Here is a 25,513-nt window from a genome sequence, read left to right as displayed (position 1 = left end):
TGGGGTGGACAGGGGTGGAAGATGCAGCAGGAAAGGGGCACCTGCTTATGGGGAGGCGGAAGGGCGCCAGGTGTCCCTGTGCTGTGTGCTCCCGCCCCTTGCTGAGCAGTGGCTCTGGTTGCTCATTGAGAACGTGCTCACGCTGTCGTGCTGCTTTCACACCCCAATCGCTCACCGCTTTTGAGGCTGTTTGCCATTCCTCCCAGTAAAGTTTGATCTGAGAACACGGAGAAACCGCTCTGTGTTCTGCAGCGGTTTCTGGGCTGTGAACGTTGACTCTGGTATCTAGAACTTTTTTCTAACCTACACTGCAGCAAAGAGAAAGCTCCGCCTCCTGAGTATGATTCATTTTGGGTCTTGCACTCCCTGGAGGGATGTGTAAGGGAAAATCAGCTGATGGCTGTTGCAGTGCTCGACACTGAGCCTGTGTGCGGGTTGCCAAGTTTTGCTCTGGGACAAATACACCAGGGAGAGGGGGTTGGAAATTCTCATTGCTGGGTGGGGAGTCGAGGTAGTGAGGGGACTCTGTTAGAGCTGTCTCCTTTGTTCGGTTTTGATGGCCTCAGATGGGGTTGGCAACAGCAGTGAACAGGGAGAAGGTGGAAGGGTGAAAATGTTTCTTGGTGCCCTCCTGGGCTAGAGAGAGGGGTCGGAGGGCTTCCGGAAGAACGCTGAGCAAGGAGAGAGCAGAACAGCACGGGACAGAAACACAAAGGGAAGATCTCACGTGGGTGGGTGACTGTGGAACCTCATCACCTCGTACTATTTTCTGCCTGGAAGGTTCTCTCCCTTCCTCCCATTTTGGCTCAAGGGCCGCCACCAGTTCCGTGCGCCCGTCCTGAGCAGGGCAGGGGTACTGTGCGGGTGAGTGCGGGGGAAGTCCGCCCTTCTTTGTCGGTGCTAAATGACTTGGAAGCTGAAACAAAACCGCGCCTACCTTTCTAGAGGCTCTTGGCAGCCGAAGTGGAAAACCTGCATCCAGTAAGCGGAACGTCAGGGGAAGGGGCCCCGCGCACCCAGCACCGTTTCTGCGTGAGCGGCCCAGCAGATACGCCGTATGCTCCGCACTCTGGGGGAGTGCAGCCATGTGCGGAGGCGGCCTGCAGGGATCCCCCTCCGGTCAGTCATGTGCCAGACACATTACCTCATTGCCAGCGGCCCGGCAAGGCGTGGGGTGTTGTTAGGCCCGTGTTGTAGAGTTTTCAAAACTGAGGCTCCGAGGAATTAAATGGTGACTTGCTTTTAGTCCCACCCTGCAGGGTAAGTGGGAGAATAGGAATTCTTCCTATTAGATCACATCCGTGCCGCTGGAGTCTGACTTCTCTGAGAAGAGGCTGAGGACCGTTCTGTGCACGGGCGAAATGTGCACGCCCACCACCACCTTCAGGCCCCGTCGGGGCGCTCACCAGGGTGGGCCTGTGAGGTCGGTCCCCCAGTTATTTCATGAGCCTGCAACGTGCTCCTTTTCTCAAAGTCTTTAAAAAAAAATAGGTTTCTAATTTCAGAACGCATGGGAGATCAGAGGCAGCATGTTAGAGGAGGGGTGTAGCTGACGGCCGGTCAGGCAGGCAGGAGAAGGGAAGAAGCAGACCCGGGGCCGTGTTCCAGGAGCGTGTGCCTCGGGGAACATCTCGGAGGGGTTGCCGTCTTTCAGGATTTGGAGAAGATGGGTGCTGTGGTTGTCCGGAAGGGTCCCTGGGAGGAGGTCCCCGCTCCTCGGTGATGATGGAATAACTGGCGTGTCGGTAGTTCTGAGTGTAGGGTAGGGTGGCGGTGTCCTCCCATCCTGCTGTCGTTTCCTGTCTGTCTCCCTCCTGGGGTCCGAAGCCTCCCGAGGGCCAGGACCATGTCCGACAGCTCAGCTCTGTGTCCCCAGTGCTTGCCCCATCGTTCACGCTGTTGCCCAGTGCCCGCATCAGGTGAAAAGGGCTGGGATGTGGCAGGAGAACCGCTCAGCGTGAAGATATGGGTTCAGGGCTGCGCTGCCATCGACCGTGCGACCTTGCAGAATTTTCTCTGACCTTCACTGTTTATCAGTAGAATGAGAAACAAGGGGGCAGGACTTGGACGAACTTGGAAAGTCCGTCCAGACCTACATTTCTGTGGTCCTGACAGAATAATTTTTAAAAGCCGCCTGTGTTTTCACGATGATCAAAGTGACATTGACACAGCCACCAGATTGCTCACTGTAAAGTGGTTAATTTCATGTCGAGTGGCTTTCCCCTAGGTTTTTAAAGGATGTTACTGGCCCAGCTGTGGTGACACACACACTAGACCCCAGTAGGCTGAGGGAGGCTCGGCCTGCCCAGTGGGCGTTCACTGTGGCCTTGACCCACTGGAGAGCGGGCACTGGATTTCCCCATGGGGACGTAAAGCCACCCAAAGGGAATGCTGGCGTTTGTGCTGCGGGGCCACCCCCCTCGGCGTGCGGCTGCTGCCCTGGGCCCTCCCTGCAGACCCAGTCGGAGGGCAGTCACTGCGAGAGACACTCTCCTCCTGTTGGCACAATCTGCCATTCCCAGAGTGGCCTGCAGAGGAGGTGTCGGCTGGGCTGGCTGGCGACTCTCGCCCTGAACAGCCCCCGGCACACTGTTCCTGAGCTGCATGGGGGCAGACAGATTCAGCTTTTAAACAAAGTAGCTTGTTGGGTCACAGATTACACGAGACCAAACGATGGTTAAGTTAGACCCCGAGAACCTGTGCTGAGTCAGCCGGGCTCCAGCGCAGCTCACCTCTGTGTTGTCTGCGGAGGACTCGCTGAGCCTTCCGGGGATGGAAACGAGCGAAGGTCCTGACGGACTTCAGGACACGCTGTAAAGGCCCTGGAGCTCTGGCTGGTCGTTTGCGCGTGGACGGATGCTGGTGAGTGCAGATCTGCCACAGCTAGTCGTAGGCCGGGCAGGACTTCTGCTCTGAAGTCCGAGCCGTTTGAGTTACTGCTTGCCCTTCAAATTACAGACACTTGCAACGAAGCACACTCAAACCATGTACATGCTGAGGAGGCTGTGGCATCATCATCCTCTAGCAGGTGGTCTCTTCTGGAAAGCTTAGCCATCTCAGACGTTTTGGGCTGCCTCTCTTTTTCAGGAAGTAACCTTGTCCTGCCCGTCCTGCCTCTTAAAGTCCTAGGCTACTCCCCGCCCCCACAGTCCCCTCCAGCCGCACAGCCAGAGCCCTGGTTGCTGTGGAAGCCCCCCTGCCCCCAGTCCCGTTTCTGGTCAGGCTGTCTCCCCGCAGTCCCCAGTGCGTCCTTCTGCATCCCTTACTATTGCCGTCCAACAAAATCTGCCCCAGGAAGAACAGCAGTCATTTTATTATCTCCAGTAGTTTCTTGGGCCAGACATTCAAGAAGGCCCTGGCTGGGTGGTTCCGGCTTGGGGGCTCGTGCTGCTGCAGTCACACAGCTAAAGCTGGAATAGGGGGGCCTGGAGCACCCGGAGACTGGCCGGGTATCTCACATCAGAGAGTCTCAGGGTGGCTCCATGTGGCTTTTCTGGGTGGGCTGGGTTGGGCTTCCTCCGAGCGTCGTGGCCTTAGGGCAGTCGAACTGCGTACCCTGCAGCCTGGGGCCCCGAGCCTGAGTGGTCAGCGGGCGAGCCAGGAGGTGAGTTACCTGTTGTGGCTTGGCTTTGGAGTTGAGCATCAGTTCTTCCATTCTCTGCTGGTAAGAACAGTCACAAACAAGCTCTCCCCATGCAAGGGGCAGGCACATAAACCCCATCCCACAAAGGGAGGGGCATGTTGGGCGAGAGAGCTGGAATGGCCTTTTTTTTTTTTTAAATGTTACCTGCTTCACCTTCTAAGACTCAACAATACTCCTGTCACTTCTCTGGGAAAATCTTTAGGGACTCTCATCCCTTCTGGAGAAGTAGAATTTGAAGTGCTAACAGACAGACAGTGCAGCCCAGAAGTCTTCGCTATAAGTACTCTAAAGCACGACGCTGGGTGAAGCGAGGTTCCGAGTCAGGGGCCTGCAGCTCTGGAACCCCGGAGCCTGCCCGGAAGACCGCTGCCCTCTAGCCGTTTGGGCGTGGTCTGGCCTCACCTCGTGTGTGGACCTCTCGCCCCTAGGACCAGGGCCAAGTCCCGCTCTGTTGCCCTTTTCCCTGAGCACCTCCCTCTCCAGGCCTCTCCGTGGATCTCGCTGTGCCTGCTGCCCAGCAGCGCCCCTCCATGCCTGTGAGGGGCGCTCCTGCTCAGCCAGCGGCCACCAGCACACGAGCCCAGCTTCGGAGAAATCTCACGAGGTTCCCTGTACCGCTTAGCGCGTACCTTTACTGTGGAACTGTGTTTCAGTTTTGTGGGTGGGTGTGTTTCATCATATTAAACTATGAGCTTAGCACAGGTTGGCCATGTCCTGTTCTTTCATCCTCGCCCAGAGGGCTGAATAAACGTTACTTGACGGTGATTTGCAAATCGGTCTTCGCACTCCTGATGCACCGGACAGGCCGAGTTCGGCTGCACACAGCGATGACGTTGCTCTCGGGTGTCCGGGACTCCTCGGTTGGCTCTCTCAGCCGGAGCGTTCCAGTTGCCTTACTGTTTGTTCTGTTCTGGAAAAATTGTGATTTGTATTAGCAGCTGCTTACTTTGTTGTAGGGTGATTTAAGCAGTTTGTCTTTGGGGGACATGTGAAAACCCAGCAGAAAGTGAAACATTCCCTGGCTCTGTTGATATGTTTAAAAAAACCCCCAAAAAACCAAAAGCCTAAACTGACCCCTTGGAGCTTCACCAGCTTAAAGTGGGGTAACTGTCCCCTTCTTTTTGTTTGACATCCTAACAAGGACTCTCTTTTTTCTTTTTTCACTGTGAATTTTGACTACATGGTAAGTTCCTGGAGACAGCAACTTTGTTATGTCCACCAGTCAGCATCAAAAACAGGGCTTGTCACCTAGGAAACACTCAAATAATTATCGAATGACTAATTGAGCGGGCAGAGGATTCTGGAGAGTGGAGTGAAATGTTTGTTCCTTTACTGTTTACCTTTCTACCCGGAAAGGGGCACCGCCTGTGAAGGCGGAGCTGGTGAAGCTCACTTGATGAAGGAAGGGTCTCGGACCAGTTAGGGTTTGGGAGGAGCCGTCCTCAGGTGGCGAGAGCCCTTCAGTCACAGGGTGACAGTGTACAAAGCAAACAGGAAGCCACTGGTTAGAAGGGACCGGGGTGGGAAATCCTGGGGAAAACTGACTCGTGAAGAAGTGCGAATCAGCATTTATGAACACCGCCTCGTCTCTGCACCTCCTGTGCCCCGTTCTTATACGCCCCACGCAGGCGTGTGACTATGTGCTGCTTTGTGGGCGGTTCCGTGAGGGTCGGAACTAGGTTGCACCCCATGGGGCCCCATTTGGGGCCTGGCCCACAGGCTGGGCACTCAAGGCGCAGTCGTGGGGTTGAGACCTAGTTGCAGGCCTGCAGGGGGCTGTTGTAGGGTAGGGTGGGTGGGGCCCTGTGGGTGGCCCTGCCCTTGTGGAAGGGTGCAGGGCCAGCCCATCTGGAAGGAGTCTGAGAGGTCAGCTAGCCCAAATCCCGGCCACCAGGCCAAGTGAGCAGCCCAAGTCTCACAGACATCAAGTGACAGGGTAGACCTTGGCCTTGACTCATGAGTCCCAGTTCCTGTCTTTGCTTTGTTCTTGTTTCTGTTTTTTAAAATACCTTTAAACTATATTTAGTGACATGAAACAGAACAGAGAGCCTAAAAATAATAAATCCATGCCTATATGGTCAATTAATTCGTGGCCGAGGAGCCCAGAGTACACAACGGGGAAAGGATGGTCTGTCTCTTCAGGAAGGGGAGCTGGGAGAACGGGGCGCCCACGGGAGGGAGAATGAACCTGAGCCCCAGTCTTCCGCCGCACACAGAAGTCCCCTCAAGTTTTCTTAGTTATCTGATAACCATAAGAGAACACATGAACATGTATGTAAGATTTAGCATTATGATATTATGAATAACCTTGAACCCACCATTTTATGCAAAATTGACAAAAATACCAACTTTTATTTTTCTAGTGCTCTTTTTCTCTTAAAACCCCTCTTCTCACTCTTCTGTATTTTTTTGTATTTAAAAATACAAAATACGTTTTGTATTTATCGTTCCCTTGTCTTGGCTAATAAGAAAAAAAGCCTTGCTATATTAATTTAAAACACACTGTGTGTGTGTGTGTGTGTGTGTTTATGTCTGAATTATACTTCAGCATTTCTTGTTTTTGAGCTCTGTGAAAGTGGCAGTGTCCTAGGTGGTCCCCGGGGGCCCGAGTCCGCACTCCCACCGTCACTCTGTTCCTGGGGTGGTCGCTCCTGTTGCGCGTGGGGCGTAGGTCACCGGGGTTTTCCTCGTGGACTCGGGCTGTTTCCTCGTGGGGGCCCCTCAGGGTTTGGGATGACTCCCATGCAGAGGGTTCCAGTTAAGGCTAATTTTAACTTTTTACAAGCTGTCATTAAACTTTCCCGTGTGGCTTGGCTTATGGAAAGCTTTTAGTCATTTACTAACTTAATGAAAATTAGACATCCTTGGCCTTAGAGGTCCGTAGTGCAATATTTCCAATTAAGATTACTTGGGATTAATGCAAAATATGAGTTATAAACCGTTTTGCAACAGTTGAACCCTTCTGAGTCCCAGTATGTTCTGGATTAAAGCTCCAGTGTGGCTAGGCTTCATTTACGCCTAAAATTTTATTTTAGTTCTCGGGAAGATTGTTAATATCCAAATTGAAAATGTCTCCAGAGACCAGAAGTCCTGGGGGCTGTGCGTGGTCTGTGAATTAGGATCGTGTGTGCGGTTTTCTGGGGACTTAGCTTTGACTGGAGCCTGGGAGTCTGCGAGACTGCGGTCCCCAACACCAGGGGTTTTGAACCAGGGTTTCTCGGACTGGACTGGACTGACGTTTTGGCCGGGTTGTTGGGGACTGTCCTCTACATAGCATGTTTAGAAGCATCCCTGGTCCCTACCCATTAGATGACGGCAGCTTCCCCCGTCCCCGTGATGACAACCAACATGGTCTCCAAACATCGCCAAATACGTCGTGGGGGCTTGTGGCAAGGGCAGAATAGTCCCAGTGGAGAGACACTAGCTCACACTTTTTAAAAAAATAGATTTAGAGCAGTCTTAGGTTCAGAGCAAAGGTGAGCAGAGGCAGGGAGCCTGTCCCTCTGACCCGCCCTCTCACCTGCACAGCCCCGCCCACTGCCGGCACCCCTCGCTGAGTTACAGCTGACCGACCCTCGCGGGTGCAGTGACCCTCGCGGGCACAGCGCAGCAACGTGACATTCAGTTTGCATTAAGGCCCACTCTTGGAGTCGGACGTTCTGTGGGCTTGGGCAAATTTATGATGACACATAGCCACCATTTATAGTATCACACAGAGTAGTTTCACTGCCCTAAGAATCCTCTGGGCTTTTCATCCCTCCTCCTCCTCCAGCCCTTGGCAGCCACTGATCTTTTGACTGTCTCTATAGCTTTGCGTGTTCCAGAATGTCACATAGTTGGAGTCCCACAGTGCGTGGCCTTTTTAGATTAACATGTTAATATTTCACTTAGTAATTGACATTTAACATTCCTCCTTGTCTTTTCATGGCTTGATAGCTCATTTCTTTTTTCTTGCTTTTGATTTTTCAGTTGCAGTTTATATTTAATATGATTTTGTATTCGTCTCAGGTATATAGCATAGTGGTTAGATGATTATATACTTACAAAGTGTTCCCCCGCCCCGTATTTCTAGTACCCACCTAGCACTGTACATACATTACTGACTGTATGGGACCTCATTCCAGCCTGAATCACACGTCTGGATGGACCACAGTTTATCCATCCATTCACCCACTGAAGAACACAGTGATTGCTTCTAGGTCTTGGCGATTATCGATAGAGCTGCTGCAGACATTCGTGTGCAGGTTTTTGTGTGGACGTAAGTTATCGATTCCTTTGGGTAAAAGCCAAGGGGTGCTGTTGACTTGTATAGGAAGAATACGTTCAGTTTTCTAAGAAACCACCAAACTATCTCCAGAAGTGCTGGGGCCATTCTGCACTCCCCGGCAGTGAATCAGTGTCCCCGTTGATCCACACCCTTGTCAGCATTTGGTGTCGTCAGCTCTGGACTTGGGCCGTCCCAGCAAGCACATGATGGTGTCTCGTCGTTGTTTTGATTCATATCTGCGGCGACATAGGATGTTGAGCATTATTTCATATGCTTATTTGCCATCTCTGTGTCTTCTTTGGTGAGGTGTCTGTTAAGTTCTTTGGCCCATTAGTTTATACCTTGAACCAGCCGACTTGATCATTTAAGGTTTTCTGTTCTTGCACGGGCAAGGGGGCGTGTACCTGTGTAATGGAGTTTGAACACCTAGCTCCAGTTCAGAGCAACCAGGAAGACTTTCAGGTTGGGTCGAATGGGGCAAATGTTACAAAATAGATTTTAAATATTTAAAACAGCATTTGCATACATATAGAAAATATTCCTGATCAAACACACGCTATATGCATTAAATAGGTAATAACTAAACTATTGCAGGAATCCTATAAAGTAGATATGCTCCGTTTTATGGATAAAGAGAGGCTCGTAGAGGCCAAGAGCTCTGTCCAAGGCCATAAATTAATGAATGGCGGAACTGGGAGTGCAACATAAGTCCCTCCAGTGTCAAATCAGCTAGTCTGGGTTCTCTGCCTTAGAAGTGTTAAAATGTCTTCCCATGCCAGCAGGCCAGGCCCATGTCACCACAGCCTGGGCTGGCACGGAAGGCATGGCCCAAGCAGGGAATTCGTGGTTGCTAGAATGTCGCACTGAGCAGATCAAGTGCTACAAAGTTTCTGGGGTGTGTGTGTGTGTGTGTGTGTGTAGGGGAGCCAGGTTGTTGGGTGTCCCAGAATAGTCAACGATAACCATCTTGAGCAGGGTTTTTTTTGTTTTTTAAACCAGCCTGTTGTATGGCTGTACTAGTTATCTGAAAATGAGGTTGCTTCCAGTTTACTTAATGTGTTCTGTTTTTGAAATGAATGTAAAGGGGATCCTTGTTCCCTAGCCTCTGTGTGGATAGATGGTCATAGTCAAAGACTGTATTTCATGACAGCCAAATGTGGCATTTCCAGGATTACGTCGTACATTTTATGAAGATTCTTTAGCTTCTTGGTTAGAGGCTAAAGAAGTTTAGGGCTACGTTCTAGTTTAGAAATCCTGAGATCTGTCTGCCCAGAGCAGAACCTGGATACAGATCAGGCAGCGCCGTTGATTGGTGGTCGGGGGGACTCCATCTGCCTTACATGCACTTCTGAGCGTCTCTACCATTTCACCTGGCCCACCTTCCCCACCTCATAGCTCATCGGCCCTCCGGAGGCGGCCCGGCCTTCTGTGTCATAACCGACTCTGCACCGGATTTACTCGGTGCTTTACCAGTCTGTGCCCACTCAGTTCATTCCTCCTCCCTCCGTTATTGATTACATACTCTCAGTGACGGGCACAGGCCGGCTCCCAGTGAATTGGTGCATCATGAGATTGAGTGAGGAGAGTATTGTGAAGCACACAAGGCTGGAAGAAGGTGTTCGGTGAACGAGGGTAATCTTGACCTTCCCAGGCCCCTGTAGCAGTGGGATGCCAGTGTATTGCCTTGTAGTCCACTTTGCCAGCTAGAGTGAGCTCTTGGCTGTAAGGGGTTCATTTCAGGCCCTGGTCTATTTTGCAAGGGCCTGGCACCATGGAAAATGTACCAGGCTTTAAGCAGAATGACTGAAGCACTTAACCTTTATCCATAGATTTTGCCACTTGTTCTTTGCCTGGCTTTCTTTCTGGCTTGGAGCTTATCAAGGAACCTGGTCTGGTGACACTATCTGGTATTACCTGTTTAAATCCAGGTTATAGCAAAGAATAAAGAGCTTAATCTACTATTCAAGCATGCTCCCGGTAGAACCAGTTGGGAACTAATACATAATGCATCTCCCATGGTCTGCTTCATGAGGGAAGGAAAGCTGGTGAGGCTTTGAGATATGGGAAGTCCAGGGTCATTTTCTGAACTCTGGCCTGTTTCCCACTCTTTGGTTATCTCCTGGATGCCTCCACTCGAGACAGACACGGCTCCCAAAGAGAGGCTCACGGTCTCCCTCCAGCAGACAGGGCGCAGAGCCCGCTGCAGGCCTGCTTGGCCTTAGCATACCCTGGGCAAGTTGCACCTGCAAAAACGCCTGTTGGGAGAGGGTTCTTGGTGTTGCTGTTGGCAAAATGACGGAGACACTTTTCTTTCTCCTTTCACAGAGTGATCAGCAGCTGGACTGTGCCTTGGACTTAATGAGGCGCCTGCCTCCACAGCAGATCGAGAAAAACCTCAGCGACCTGATCGACCTGGTACGTTCTGTGTTCACGTGGCTTCATTTTGGGCGGGGCTCATAATTGTGTGCTTTCGGTACCGTTTCCATGCAGAACACAAAACACACAAGAAACCTTCTCTCTCCAGCCGGACACCACCACTGGGTTACGAGATTTCCTCCAGACAGAGAGAAGTTGTTTCATATGGTTGCCTTGTTGTGAGCATCGCCTGTGTTAATAAAGTCCAAGGTGGGAATTCCGAAGTTGGTTACATTCTGTCTCCTTCCCCCGCTGCCTTGTTCTCAGTGTCTGGACGCTGCCCCTTAGGCACGGGGAAGAGGTCACACGTCCAGCAGGCATTCAGCTGCCGGGCTCTGTTCCTCTCCCTGCCGCTGGGGAGTGTTCTGCGGCCAGAGCAGTAGGAAGCCCTACCCTGTGAAAGGCTTCCGTGACTTCCCTTCTGGTTGGAAACGGCACAGCACAACAGTCGGCTTTCGAAGATCTCTTCGCATCTCTTTTTTTAAATGTTTAATAATTTTAAGATTCAAAATTATTGGTCTCAGAATGATGCCTCAGATTAACTGGGACCATAATATTATTTGAAAAATGTTCGAAGTATTAAAAAAATGTCTATAAAGCTCTGGGAAATACTGAAAAGAGGTAAAATAAAATCAGGCCCCAAGAGGTCAGTTGAGTTACTACCTCATTCGGCCCGTGAGCGCCAGCTCCGCCTCCGAGGCCTCTGTTCTTTTCCTCCGCCCCGTCTCGGCTTGGATGCGGCTGTCACTGCCGGCCCTGGCTCATCAGTGAGGGATCCGTGAGAATGCTGGTTTGAAAACCTATTCGTGTGCTGGGTTGTATGAGACCCAGACAGTTTCACTAGGAAAGACACAGGACCGCAGGAGACTCCTGTCATTCGAGGATGCAGTGCCTCACCACTGTCTGCAGAATCCTCCATGCAGCTGTTTTGTGTCGACAGGGCCCCGGGCCCCCCGTTGCGAGGCAGCTGTAAGGAGACGGCATGCAGCCTGCTGGAGGAGGTGTGAACTTGCTCTCGTTCACGTGTAATGATTCAGGGAGCGGGAAGAAGGAGGTTTCTTGAGGTAAATGGTCCAGACTAGAAAGGCAGCTATGGGTGCTTGTGGTGGGAGAGAAGAGGGTGGAGAATTTGATGGTCCCTGGCTGGACAGGTTCTGTGGATGAGCATTAAAGAAAGCAGGTGGGACTGTGATGCAGGTGACCTACCGCATGCACAGAATCCTGGGTCACAGACCAAGCGCCAGCGAGGTGACAGCAGTCACTGAAGTGGCCTTGACCGAAACAAGGGGTCTGCTGGCAGGCTCCCCCTGAGCGGGCAGCGGCCCCTCTGCTCCAGCCACTGGCTGCCCGGTGGGAACATGATGCCTGTTGCTTGTTTTCGGGTATTTCCGGAGGAGCCGCATGTTTGGAGTTGCAGGTGAACTATCCTGATGTTTGAACATTGGCCCGAACATTGGGTTGGTTAGATCCAATTTTTGTGCAGAATTTGGGCACGTGCCTGGGAAACGTGAGTTGTGGGGATGGGGGTCAGAGAAAACAGTTTTAGTTGGGAAATAATGAAATGTTTTGGGTGGGTAGGAGCCATCCTTGAAAGTCAGGAGGGCTCGGATTGCTGTGTTGCTGGTTGTCACCGTCAGCCCCCTACTGAGCGGTGCACAGGACACGCGTGCTGAGCAGTCTCCCTGCATCTGTACAAAACGCTCAACGTCCCTGCGAGGCAGCATTGCGAGGTGCAGTCTGGAAGTGCTGCCTGCCTTCCTGTGTCCTCGGTCAGAGAGCTTGGAGGGCAACTGTGTGGGAGAGGTGGGCAAAGTGGAAGGCATGGGCAGGTCCCTAATTTGGTCAGCTGCAGGGGCTGCTGTTTCCTGTACACTCAGCGTGAAAGTGTGCTTGGCTGAGTTTACGTTTAGTTTGCCAGTTTAGTTATGACTGTGTTTTAGAAATGAACCAAACAGAACGAATGATGAGGGCATTTTTCTCAGACTGTCTTTGTGTTTGTTTAGCAAGCTATTTTGTTCTTATGGCAACGAAAGTGTTTTACTACAGCCGTGGTTTTCTCTGTGATTCCCGAGTCATTCTTTATTTAAGAGATGTGCAAGTTTTAGGGAAGCCTGGCTGGCTGGTCCCGCTGCAGCATTGATGGAAAATGAAGGAGCCATCCTCCATGTTAGCCCAGACATTGGGCGGGAGAGACCAGCCCCAAGGTGGAGCTGGCGGGGGACGGGGGTGCTCAGACCCAGGTTGAAGCGCCACACTGTGCCAGTCCCTGATAACGTGGCAGGGCACGTGGCACCCCGCAGATTGCTGTCAGAGCACACTGCCTGTCCACACGTAACTCCGTCTTCAGCGCAAGGTGGCTGGAGAGGGGACGGAGGCAGGTGTGGGGTGTGGGGCTGAGCTGGATGCTTTCATGTGTGTTATCATTTCCACGGTGATCCATACTGTGTGTATGACCACTTCCCCTTCTCTGGGGGTTGAGACTCGGGGGAAGAAGCGGGGCGCTGGTGTGGCTAGGCAGCAGCAGGAGTCCCAGTGCCGCCTCCTTGGGGCACTCTGCTGGGTGACTGTGGGTCCAGCCGCTTACACTCAGCAGCAGGTGAAATGTGGCATGCCTTCCTGTCTCATGTGTCAGTGTTACCTGTTTGGGGGAAGAATGTCCAGTAATTTAACTCATTAGTAATTTAAAATATTAAAGCACAGATGTATTATGGAGGGTAGTTTAAAATTCACGTAGCTAAAACAAAAACACCTGGAGACTTGAAAAGATAATTTCCCTGTTAGAGCCAGGCCACTTAGGGTTACCTGTTCACCTCTGTCCGCGGCTTTGCTGGGAGGCTGGGGAGGCACCGACTCCCCTCACCATTGTCTGGCGGCCAGCCTTGGGCCCCATCCACCTCCTGAGGCTGAGCAAGAAGCCATAAATGATTCCCATCACCCAGAATGGACTGGGGAATCGGTGTTCTCATTAAATTTTTTTAAAATTTGAAGCGTGATGAATGTCAGAATGGAAATGAAGCGTGACTTTTCGCTGAATTAGAGTCGGGTAAAGCATGCCTCATTAAAACTGTATTGACGTGCTTCAGAAGCCCCTTTGTGATTAATGGTCTTGCTTCAAGGTCCTTGCTTTGCACTGTAGCGCATAAGGGGCATTTGGGCCGGTTTTGTATTGGATCCTGTGACGAGTCCTAGAAATCACTTATTTCAATGTTTTCCTTTAATCGCTGCTGTTTTTCTTCAACTTTCCCTGGGAATGACAGGTTTTTTTTTTTTCTTTTTAACTGAATTTGCAAAATTCTCATATTCTTGCCGGAGTCCGTCTGTGCGGAGTGCACTGCTGTGGCTCCAAAGTTCACGCGCAGCGTTCGTTCCTTCCCGCAGCTGTGCTTTCAGAAAGCGCGCAGTGGTGCGGGTCCATCTAGAAGCGGCGTGGCTGGGCCTTTGGTTCCCCGTGGCCTGGGATCCGTCAGAGGCTTTCGGCGCCGCTGGTGCACAGCTTGGTGCAAATTGCAGCCATTCTTGCCGTGCTCACCTGCCTAAAATAATGAAGGGGAGGAGGTTGTTTTCAAGAAAAGTCACCAATTTTAAGACTGACAAGAATGCTAGGATTTGCCAGCATTCCTCATGAAGGGAATGGCCTCTCTCAGATGCTGGAGCCAGAGGCCTGCGGGTGAAGGCACCCGGTCCACCAGCGGCCCGGTCACAGAGCAGAGAAATGCAAGAGAAATGCGGCGTGTGCTGGCAGCGGGGCCCAGGCCGCCCAGTGTATCGTGCCAGATCAGCTAGCTTGCTCTTCTCTTCTCTTTCCAGCGTCAGAGCTTTTGCTGCCTTGGGATTATGGTGCATACTCTGATTGGTGGGAAATGACCTTCTCTCGCAGATGATCAAAACATCATTTTATTACATATTAATCTCGTTGTACTGGAGTAAAGCCAGCTGAAACCCGTTGTTAAGCTGTTTCAAAAATACCCACAGGTCCACGTGTGCCAAGAATCCTGCGATGTTAAGAGGCTCCCTTGGCTTCCTAAACTTTGACCTTCTATGGCTGTGCTCTGCACACTGGCGGCGATGGCTGGGGCGTATTTTGAGCCCTGAGCTGAAGAAGGAGTTTGTTTCTGCAAGTCGGCACCTTCGCCTTTCTAAGAGCAAACCAAAAACAGCCACGTCTCTGCTTGCACTGGTCACCTCACTTTTCAGTTTCTTTTCTTTTCTTTGCTATAGCCACCCAAAGATCCAGCTTTGAGCATCCCCAGATTGTAACCAAGCAAGGGGGAGGAAAGCAGAGCTGGCTGGGAAGGCACCCAGGCCACCCCAGCCCGGCTTGCGGGTTCGAGGGAAGGAGGCACCCAGACGCCCTGACCCGGGGGGTGGGTCACTTGGTCGGTTTCCGTCTCAGCACACTCCTCTTTTTAGCAGCCAGAATTGCCCTCCGGAGATAGAAAGGGCCAGCTGAGTGCAGAGGCTGTGCAGCTCTAGTCTGGGTCGCTAGCGTGGTGTCTGCCCGGGCACCCGACAGACTGGAAGGATGGAGGGTGCGGGGCGCAGCGAGTGAGCGAGCGGGACCTACAGCTGACTGAGTTTTCCAGACTGTAAGATGAACCTAGCTTTTAGAGGAGGGAAACAGGAAAAAAATTTCGAAGCAAAAAATGTGGTAAAATATTTAGTGACTTAAATAACATAGGCCACCCCACCCCCACGGGGAGCCAGGTAAGCTACGTTTGGACTATAAGACGCACCCCTTTTCTCCCAAATTTGGGGGAAAGTGTGTCCTATAGTCCAAAAAATACGGTGCATTTCTAAGAACCTGCTTTTCATGAATCTGTCCTCGGAGCCAAGCTCCCACACAGTGTGACCGGTAAAGTTAAGGCTGATATTATATGTAATAGTTCATCAGTATTTCTGATTATCTGACTTAGCATAGGTGCTCAGATTGCAGTCTCTGACAGTTAAACCAACGAATCCTGTAAATTCTCGTCCCGGGACAGCTGTGTGGAATGAGGCCTCACGCTCCGTTCTGTTCCCAGGTGATGGACTCGTGCCGGCTTTGGGGTCTCCAAGGCCAGGTGCGATGTGGTTTCGCTGTGGTCAGGAGTGAGCAGGCTTGTGTTTTCTTGCCTGGTTTCCTCGTTATCGTCGCCCTTTAAAAGTCTCATACCAGCATTTTTTCCTTCCTTAATTTCAGAGCAGCATCTCAGATGTCTTCTCCTGTCTACAAGGGTCTTAGCCAAAGCAGGCGGAAGTCACCGTGTTTGCCGTGTGTAGTGTGCTCCCGCGTGCCCTGTGCACCCATGGTTTTGGCCCAGACTTTCAGGGGAAAAGTCTTTTGTTTTAATTTTTTAACTCATTTATTTATTTGTATTTTGAAACAAAAACGATTATTCCAGGGTAGTATTTTGCATACAGATACCATTATTGCTTTCTAGAGTTACATTTCTAACACATAGGCATAAATAAAAGAAGTGAGAACATCTATATAGATAGAGAATTAGCACTGCCCATGTATAACACGCATCCTTATTTTCCCCTAGAAAAACTGGGCAAAGAGGTGTGCATGATGCGCAGTGAAATACGGTAATGGGCTCAGTCGACATTCACTGAGCACCTCTTGTGCAGGAGGCGCTGTGCTGAGCCCTGGGAGGACATGAAGCCTTTATTCCTCGGCTCCCCTCCCCCGGGGAGAAGTTTCCGGGACCCTAACACTCGGTCCCAGATGAGGATGACTTTGGTTGTCCTCTCAGCCCATGGGTCTTCACGATGACCGGCCAGCTACTGGACTGAGTCTGCGCCCCATGCACTGCACCTGAGGACGTGCGTGCCCTTGCGGGTTGCTGTGGGAGGTGGGGCAGCTTGGTTTGTCAGAGAGTTTGCGGGGGGCGGGGCTCTCCTAGGGGGGATGCTGTCTCTGGAGCAGGAGCAGGGGAGCGGGTTGAATCATCGGCAGTTATGCAACAACCCCTGCACAGTGTCTTTGCACCAGCATCTGAGCTTTCCTGCGGGCCACGACACTGTGCTTCAGTCCCCGTTTACAAGGGGAAAATGCATTCCAGCCAGGGGCCTCCAGCAGTATTTTAATGAACTCCATTCCTTGGAAAGTTGTGGTGAGCCTTTTCATGCAAGCCTTTGCTCTGTGAGTGGATGCAGCTGTGACGACTGAAGCTGGGGAGAGCCAGAGTACAGACCCCTGCACTCCGTGCCGAACCAGCCCTCTGCTCCCCACCCAGGGCCGCCTCTCCAGAGGAAGGTGAGGCGGCCTTTCGTAACCCCGGCCTGTGGCTGAGAGGCAAGGACCCGGCCACCCAATGGTGCAGCGTCAGATTTGTGTCAAGGTGGCAGCTAGTCAGCCCTTCTGAAATGCTATGATTTGCTTGGAAAGAGGAAATGTGGCTTCCTGGGGTGCCTGGACCTGCCCTGCTCCCCCAGAGATATGGCTAAAGTTATTTGGAGTTCTCGTGTGTTCTGTTCCAGCAGAGTAACAGAAGTGCAGAGTTACTGTAGTAGAGGAACGCCCTCGTTTGATTCTGTTAAGAATGAGCAGACCAGAAGGTTAAAACTTGAACCTTGATGCAGGAAGGAGAAAAGTACAGGGCCATTTGCTTTGTGTGTGTTTGTGTTCTTGGGGGGCAAAGCCTGTTTCCAGGAGACAGTGCGGTGCCCACTGGTCCTGAAGGTGAGGTCCAGGACAGCAAGCTTCCCGGGGGCAGGAGGGCTGACCGAGTGGGAGGACGCTGCAGCCCTCCGAACCGGGGGCAGAACAGGTGGGCCCCGGCGGCTCCGGGACAGGCCGGCGACAGAGTGACGCAGGGTGCAGTGCAAGCGGCGGCTGTGTTTCACTGCGAGAAGACAAAGACCGTCAGTTATTGAAAAATGCTGAAACGTCTAAAAACTTTGAAGGAAAACAAGCTAAATATCTATGTACAGCAGGCACCCACACTCCTAGTGGACTAAAGAACTAGTATCTAAATGAACATAAGAAACCAGAGGGAAAACATCGATGTTTAATATCGAGATGGGGGAGGCCTTTATACGAAATGGAAGCTAATGGCAAAAGGATGGTTTTGGTGTATGCAAATTGAGTTTCAAGTTTAAATAAAATAAAATTCCAAGGCCAAAGACAGACTCTGAAAAAACATTTGCAACTTATGGCAAAGGATGTATCTCCTAAAATCTTCAGAAAACACCTTCTGAGGTGGTCAGTATCACTGTCCCCACTTTCAGTTCCGTTGCTTAGAACTGAACGAAGCAGCAGGGGCTTCGACAACTTGACCAAGGTCACCAGGCAGTGGTGGAGCCAAACTTGGAACCTGAACATCCTGACTCCAGGCTCCCAGCCACTGTGTGCTGCTGCCTCCAGCAGTAAAGAAAGGGAGGGCCCTGGCGGAACAGCCCGGTTGGTTGGAGCATTGTCCCGTAACCAGAAGGTGGTGGGTTCGGGTCCCAGTCAGTGCATACCTCGGTTGCAGGTTCGATTCCCTGTCTGGGCACGGGCGTAGGCGTGTGCAAGTGCGCCTCCTGGTCCAGGTGCTTACCGTCCCTGGTTCAAGTGCCGGTCCTGTCTGGGCGGGTGTGGGAGGCAGCAAATGGATGCTTCTCCACCTCCTTTCTCTCTAAAAGCAATGAAGAAAGTGTCCTCATGTGAGGAGTAGAAGAAAGAAGAAAGGTAGGAACACGCTGTGGGTACACAGGTGGTCCACAGAGGAGGTCACGTGCACAAATCTTTTTGATTTGCTAGTCGGGAAAGTGCAGAGTCAACGGGAGGATGGCTGGGAAAGCCTCCTTCCCCGAGACCCTTCTGTCTGCCCAGTGGACGGGCCGCGTCTCCTGGACGCAGCGTGCCCTTTTCCTGGCTTCCGCTCCGCTCACCGTGATGCTGACTCCCGAGGACTGAGACGGTGAGCAGTGGTGGGAGCGCGGCACACTCCGATTGCGCTCTAGGACTTCCACCAGCCGCAGTGTCACGTTCACAGTTCTGAGAAGTCCTGCAGTGGAGAGACAGGGACCTGTTCTCCTGTAACCCAGCGCTGTTCTACGTTACTTTCATGGGGCCCACTCGGGGAACACGGTTCCTGGGAAGGTTCATGATCTACACGTCAGGTGACCTGGACTCTAGACCCTGTCTGGCAGTGGCCTTAAGTGTGATGTTAGCCAGCTTTTGCATCTTCATTACTGTTTGGTAAAACGGCATAAAAAGAAACATAGCTTTTCTCGTTTTATTGTTTTCTTTTTTAAGAAGAGAACTGCTTTAGAAAACTTCTAGCTCCTTCAATAGGAGGGGGAGAAGGGGGTGGAGAGAAAAGCCTGGCGTACATTTAGCGAACCTTATTGGAAGTCAGGAGCCTGGGCTGAAGCTTTGGGCCTGCCGCTCACTTGCTTCAGGGTCTGCAGGTCTCCCTGGGTCTCTGTGACGGGAGGGCGGGGGGGGCCTCCGTGTCTGAGCCCTGTTGCCTAGAACCAAACCTCGCCCCAGGCTTTCGGATCCCCTTTTGCTGGCAGCAGAGGCACAGGTTTCTCTCGGGTCTGTGACCGTGACCATGACCCGTGTACCTGCCCCATGGGGTGGATATGGGGCAGAGTTGAGCAGGCTGGGGCCCCCAGCAGGCTCCCCCCAGTTAGCCTCCAGAGCCTGGACGGAGCAAAGCGGACTGGGACTTGAATTTCGTCTCTGTCACCTTCCAGCTCAGGCAGGTTACGGCCTCTCCCAGGGTTTCCTCCAGTAGACGAGACTGGGATACGAGAACCGAATTCCCGGGGCAGCTGCCAGGATCTGGGAGTGTGTATGAAGTGCCGGCATGTGCAGTGCGTGTGGGACAGGTGCTGAGTAAATGCTAGCTGATGCTTTTATGGATTACCTCCACAGGCGTCCTAGGGCCTGTTGGTTAACCCCTGGGTTCTGCCTGCCCGGGGCTCTGCCCTGGCACCCCAGGCGGCCTTCCTGGTGGTGTTTTCACAGGTGGACACGGCCCAGCCTTGGATGGGGTTAATAACCCAACGTAGGGTTGTAAGGACTTGTTTTAATTAACCTGGGAGGGGGGAGATTAGAAGGCTCTCCATTGAAGCATTGTGGTTTTTTAAATTCTTCACGTACTGACTTTTTACAGAGAGAGGGTAGAGGGGGTTGGGAAGGGGAGAGGCTTGTTGTTCCACTTATTTTACGTTCCCTGGCCTGGCATTTCGCAGCCTTGGCGTATTGGGGCGATGCTTGAACCAACCAGGCTGGGGCTCCACCGAGGCATTTTAGATGGTCGTGGAAATGCCCCCCCCCCCGCCTCCCCTGAACTATCAAGGCTGGGACCCCTGAAAAGGAAGCTGGGAAACACCAGTGTCTGCCCCCCCGGAGTGGATAGGGGAGGTCAGGGTCAGACTGGCTGACTGCTTCCTTGACTAGTAAGGACGTCTGTCACTCCACAGAGACGCCTAACGTCATGCTTCCTGTTCTGCCCTGGCAGGGTGGGCTCTCTGGATGGTGTGGGTCTTCCTCCGCCCCTTCCTGGTTGCCTCAGCAGGCACCCTTCTCCCTTGGAGTGTTTTGGAAGCCCTGGGGGAGAAGCTGCACAGAGTGGCTGGATGGTCTGACAAGGCGGGATGGGTCTTAAGGTTGAGCTCACTGTCCAGGGGACAAACCAGCTGACATAGCCTCACAGGTCCTTTGACCTCATTGTCTTCACTTTAGCAACCAAGAGGTTCACACAGTTACCTTCCGTTTCCCAGGACAGAGTTCACCTGTGAACTCTGAACCTCAAGCTTCCTTTCTGTTGTCCAGTTCCTGCTTTCTCCTGCCTTCACTTCCGTTCTTGTACAGTTCCCTCTTCTCAAGGCTGCTGATCTCTTGTCTGTGTCTTGAACCCACATCTCTAACCACCCCCCACCCCCACCCCAGGGCCAGTGTAGCCCCAGGCATTCCCTTCTGCAGTGTTTCCAGCCTCGCCCCCAGCGGTCCTCTGTGCCTCGGCTTTCCCCCTCGCAGGCCCCTCCTGAGTCCTCCTGGTGGTGGGGAGGCTGCCTCAGCAGCTCCTGTGCCGCTGCCCATAATGCTGCCCGTTCCCAGACGTGATGCAGGAGGTGCACCCGAGGTGCCACCAGCCAAGAAGGGCAGGTTTGGGATGGGCTCGAAGCAGATCGGTTACGGTTATTGGATGGTTCTCCCCCTCTCCCGCCCCCCACGCACACGTACTCGCTTTGTTTGCCCGGCTGCAGGGCCTGTTTCAGCGAACTTGGGGACCGGGGTCCTGTAGAGCTCGTGGTGGGTGTGTTTAGGGCAGCTCCGAGTCTGAGACTGCTCGCCTGAGGTGTCTGCGAGGCGGCAGCGCTGGGGCGTGACAGGTTGAGCAGCTTGAAGTTGACGGGTCCAGCCGAACTCACCGCTCGTCGTCCTCACGTCTTGGTTGTGGGACCTCTGAGTCTCTGTCTCCTCCCAGCAGAGACGGGTGCGATGGCTCTGACTTTGAGTGCTAGGGACCGTGCAGGTGCACTCCCGGCGCAGCTCCTGGCTGACGGCAGCTGCCCGCGTGCGGTTCTGACGTCACATCCAACTCACGGCCCGACCTAGCCCTTGTGCACGCGAGTGCGAGCCCTGCTGGCCTCCTGCTTCTCTCTGACGACTGTCCGCTGCCAGGACCTGTTCTAGACCATGTACATATTTAGCTTATTTAAACCAGCCACCATGATGCTAGTCTTCTGTCCCCATTTTACATACTAGGCAACTGAGAGGCTTAATGAGTTGTTGGTCAGGGCCTCACAGCTGGTTAGTAAGTAGCTGAGTCAGAATCATCCCCAGGCCCACCCGCCCATTCTCCCGCTGTGCGCCTGCGCCCACAGCTTCTCCAGGAACAGCTTTCTCCTTGTCACTGCAGGCCCCCGGCAGACGGCTGACTCTGGGTGCAGATATCATCCCCAAAATTAGCGCCCGCAAGAACTCACTCAGCCTCCTAGAGTGTAGCTTTCCCCTTTCCACGTTGAAGAGTGTCCTGTTCGGGCCCTCCGTTGTTAAAGATGAGGTGCTGATGGGGACAGAACCCTCTATGGCAGCGATCATGTGACCCCCACGACCACGGCTACCTCCGCCGAGTGGATCTCTGTCCCTGCTCTGTCTCTGCTGAGAGATTGGAGGTGGGGGCCTCCGTGCTCCCAGAGGCTTCCTGTCGGTTACGTAAGGAGCCCAAGCTCTCAGAAGGGCGCAGGGCTGGGGGAGGATCCCACCCTCCTCCTTTTTTGGGTCCCTGGCCCTCCTCAGGCCGGACACTTCTTATTCATTAGTCAGACGGTCTTTGGCTGCCCCTTCTTCGCCCATGTGCTGCTGCCTCCTGGACCTTGTTGCACTCGCAATTAAGGCTCATTAGAGGCCCTGTCCATCACAGCGTGCGCAGACCCTGCCTGCCTGTGTGAAGCCTCACCAAGGGGCAGTCCAGCCCTGTGCCTCCTCCCCTCCCCCCACTCGCACCCCGAGTGTCCCACAAATGATTACCGACCAGACTCGAGGTGCTGGGTGTGTAGGAGAAGAGGTAGGAACGGCACTCGTGAAACTCCAGATTTTCAGGTCCTGCTGGGCCTGTTACCTTTTGTGTAACTGAAACCTTGGAGCCGAGTCCAGAATGGATGTTGCAGATGGCGGGGGTGGGGGTGGTGTCAGATGGAGGCTCTGGGGCAAGTGCCCGACAGCAGGCCGCTCGGAGGGGAGATTTCGAGCCAAATACGGAGGAGATTTAATTATCGTTAATCTCCCCCTCTGCTCTTTCTGGAGTGTATAGGCACACTTAATTACTATTGACTGGAAGCTGAAACCACACTCCTGGTTCAGAACAAAATTCTGTCGGTTCGCCCCAGGCTGGAAATGATTATCCTTCACACAAGTGGATTTTCCCCTTTCCGTCCACGTGCTGAACGCAGGTTGGGGTAGAGAGGCGTGTCGGGCACTTTAAAGTCACTCACCACTTCTTCCCCAACGTGTCCCTGCCTGTGTCGCGGACCTTCCTGCCTCCAAGCACCGAGTGCCAGGAGCAGCCATGTCTCCGGGCCGTGTCCCTCAGCAGGCGTCGGCGTGAAGCGCTTGCTCTTCATCGAGTGCCACTGTTCTGTGTTGTTAGCACCGGGGAGCCCCCTGGCTTCAGAGCGCCTGTGGAATGAAATAGAGCTCATTCCCACCCCCAGACCCTCTCCACCGGTCACGTCATCGATGCTAAATAAGTGTTAGCCATCCCATAAACCCCCCCATCCCCCAAGTCCGAGAGGAGGGGCCTGTCTCTGTTGTACTTCCTAAGTGCGTAGTCTGAGGCAGAGAGATGAAAGGGGGCTGAGGTGTCACCTGGGGCGGCCTCGGCCCCATGCCCCAGGGCTTGGTGGCCCTAGTAGGCAGCAGTGCCCGGAAAGGCAATAAACCATTGCGAATCTTGAAGATCACCTGAGCTGGGCATGGGTAGGCCCTGACTCTCTGGGTGGCCTTGATAAGCTATTTAAGCTCTCTGTGCCTCAGTTTCCTCATCTGTACAGTGGAGATAATTATGAATTTGCCACCTCATTCTCAAGAGGCGATTCAAGAAAGCAGTGCGGGCAGACAGCCTGGTTGCCCGGTGGGCGCAGACGAGCGCCTGGTGGGTCAGCAGTGACCACCGTGTCGAAGGAAAAGGTGATGGCGGTCGACTTGCCTTACGAGCTTCGTGACAGCACGTAGTGAGTGGAGGGGAGATTGAGTAGTCGGAGCCGCTGGAGTTCTTTTCCATTTTCCACTGCGGTGCAGCTGTCCTTTTCGGGAGGAACACGCCCCGAGTTTTCCTCACTGGCCAGGGCGGTGGCTGAGTGTTGCCTGCTCAGGCTCCAGGAGAGGGTGCTGTCTCCAGCCAGGAGTGGGCAGCGAGGCTGCGCAGAGCTCTTCCCAGGAGCAAGTGGGCTGTCCCGCTGTTGCCTCCAGTATCTTACCTCTTGGTCCTGATGGTGACGGCACTAAGCCGAGCCTGCGGCATGTGGGTGGGTGGCCTCTGGGAGTCCAGGAGAGAGGCGGGACCCGGGGCACTGGGTGCAGCTCAGGCTGTCGGAGGCCAGTGGGGACACCGTTCCACACGCCCGGCGTGGTCTCTTCTGAAGAGTGCCGCCCGCCCGCATCCAGCCTGTCTGGTGGAGGCGGGTTCATCTTCATTTGAGGGCGGTTCAGTGAGCGCTGTTGCTGTTACCCTGCCCCTCCCCACCCCAGGTCACCGGGTTATTCTGACAGCCTCTGGACCTCCCTGCCCGTGGTCCTGACCTCCCTGCCCGTAGTCCTGCTCTCCGCAGCCAGAGTGACGTCTCCACAGTGTGGTCCTGGTGTGGACCCTCCACGGCCCTTCGTGACTCCACTGGGTCATCCCGGTGGAGCCCAGAGAACAGCTTGGATCAGGAACTCCTGGTCTGGCCCTGCCCGCCCCCTCCTGCCGCCCCCACGGCCCCTCGACACCAGCCATACCCGCCTGCCACAGAGTCTCCCGAAGGCCCCGTGTCCTGTCTCGTTGGGTTTGTGCCCGCAGTCCCCTGTGCTGGGAGGACATCTCCACAACAGCTGTGCTCATCCTCAGGCCTCCGCCTGGGCCTCGCTCCCCGCCCTTTTCACATCGTCACCCCCGCCATGGTGCTGCCTTTACTCTCGGTTGGAACCTCTTAATTACATGATTCTTGCACTGCCTCTTCAGCTCTCTGAGGGTAGGGGTCGTGTCTGCTTTGTTCACCTTTGTGTCCCCGGCGTAATGGGCACTCGGGAAGCATGGTCAAGCCCTCTCGAGTGCTGGAGCCTGAGCCGAAGCGCTGGGTCAGAGTGCTGAGTAAGTTAACATTAGTATCTTGAAAGAGTTCATGGTCAGACAAATGCCATGGGAGACAGATACCCAGAGGGATGTAATTCCAGGATCCCAGGGGAGAGGAGCACAGCGCTGTGGAAGCTGCACGGAGAAGCTCCAACCCCACCCTGGTGGGTGGGTTTCAGGGAAAGCTGCTTGGAATAGGCGAAGCCTGAGCTATCCCCTGGCAGAGGGATAGGAAGGGGGCTAGCTGGGCAAAGATGGGGTAGCGGCAGTGGGTGTCTGCCCAGTTGACAACCTGGGAATGGACACCTAGTGAGCCGTGGGCACTGGTCCAGCCCCGTGGGTCCCTTGCCAAGAAGCAGGTGCTGGGCACGCACTTGGTTTGCCAAGGATGTGCTGTTTGTTGCCAGTCAGGCTTTTTAGGTGGGGAAGGGAAGGGACAGATAACCGATTATCTGCAATTTTAAGTTTAGAGCTGGGAAGCGTGCCTTTTGCCTGGATTACTCCATGTGCCCACCTGCCTCGGGAAGTGCCCACACCAGTCCTTTCCTGGGAAGCCACGACCTTGCTGGCCCCGTGGAGACTAAGTGCCTTATGGAGCTGCCGGTGCCCCCGGCCTTTATCTTGTGCGATCTCACAGGGACCTAGGACTCTGTCAAGTGCTGGTGCCTCCTTCACAGCACCAGTCAGTACCAGCCGCTGCTCCCAATGGAGTCCAAAGTCAACGCCTCACTTTCCATTTTTCTACATGCTTAGATCTGGGTGGAGGAGAGGGCGACCGTTGTTACCCTTAGAAATACTGTAAAATTTGGTAACTCTTCTCATAACTGCTAGGGGACCCAGGGTATCCTACAAAGTGGAGTTAAATTGCCTGCTTAAAAAGATTGTGCCACAGCCCTGGCTGGTGCAGCTCAGTGGACTGAGTGCCAGCCTGCAAACCAAAGGGTTGCCGGTTCGATTCCTAGTGAGGGCACATGCCGGGGTTGCAGGCCAGGTTCCCAGTGGGGGGCACACAAGAGGCAACTGCATGTTGATGTTTCTCTCTCCCTCTCTTTCTCCCTCCCTTCCCCTCTCTAAGAATAAACAAATAAGAAAGATTGTGCCCCGGTGCTGCCGGAACGTCATGTTCCCCCAAAGAAGAGCATCCCTGTGGCTGTTGGCGGTTTGGGGAAGCCACCGCCTGCTTCTGTTCCCACCACTCGCAAGTGCTCGTTCTGGGTGGAGCAGGGGGGTGTCATTTTTCTCTTTTATCGTAGGCCATCTGCCTTTGTGCAGGCCATTTCTCTTGGCAATACTTGTGAAAGTGCTGTGTAATACATGCAAACAAAAATCCAGTCCCTAGGTCTGAGGGGTGTTTCGTCTCCCTCTGGTATGTTCCTGCCTTGAAACCCCTTGACAGAAGGGTTTGCCTGCGTGTTGCCAGCGGGAAGACCC

The 25,513-nt window shown here is 53.4% G+C and overlaps 1 protein-coding gene across 5 annotated transcripts in view; it reads left to right on the top strand.

The window, feature by feature from the left end:
* Positions 1-25,513, top strand: part of CAPZB (capping actin protein of muscle Z-line subunit beta) — a 122,199-nt gene that overhangs the window by 44,830 nt on the left and 51,856 nt on the right. For 2 of the 5 annotated variants that reach the window (XM_036025411.1, XM_036025414.1), the window contains exons 1-2: positions 2,842-2,862; positions 10,236-10,325. In XM_036025411.1, coding sequence (XP_035881304.1) covers positions 2,857-2,862; positions 10,236-10,325 — 96 coding nt within the window. In that variant the 5' untranslated portion in view covers positions 2,842-2,856. Of the gene's footprint in view, positions 1-816; positions 823-2,194; positions 2,197-2,841; positions 2,863-10,235; positions 10,326-25,513 lie in introns of those variants that run through there. The other 3 variants (XM_028513423.2, XM_036025412.1, XM_036025413.1) reach the window with 2 other exon arrangements.

The sequence above is a fragment of the Phyllostomus discolor genome, chromosome 5 (genome assembly GCF_004126475.2).
Source record: "Phyllostomus discolor isolate MPI-MPIP mPhyDis1 chromosome 5, mPhyDis1.pri.v3, whole genome shotgun sequence".
Classification (NCBI taxonomy): domain Eukaryota; kingdom Metazoa; phylum Chordata; class Mammalia; order Chiroptera; family Phyllostomidae; genus Phyllostomus; species Phyllostomus discolor.
This window is presented reverse-complemented; position numbering and strand designations above follow the sequence as displayed.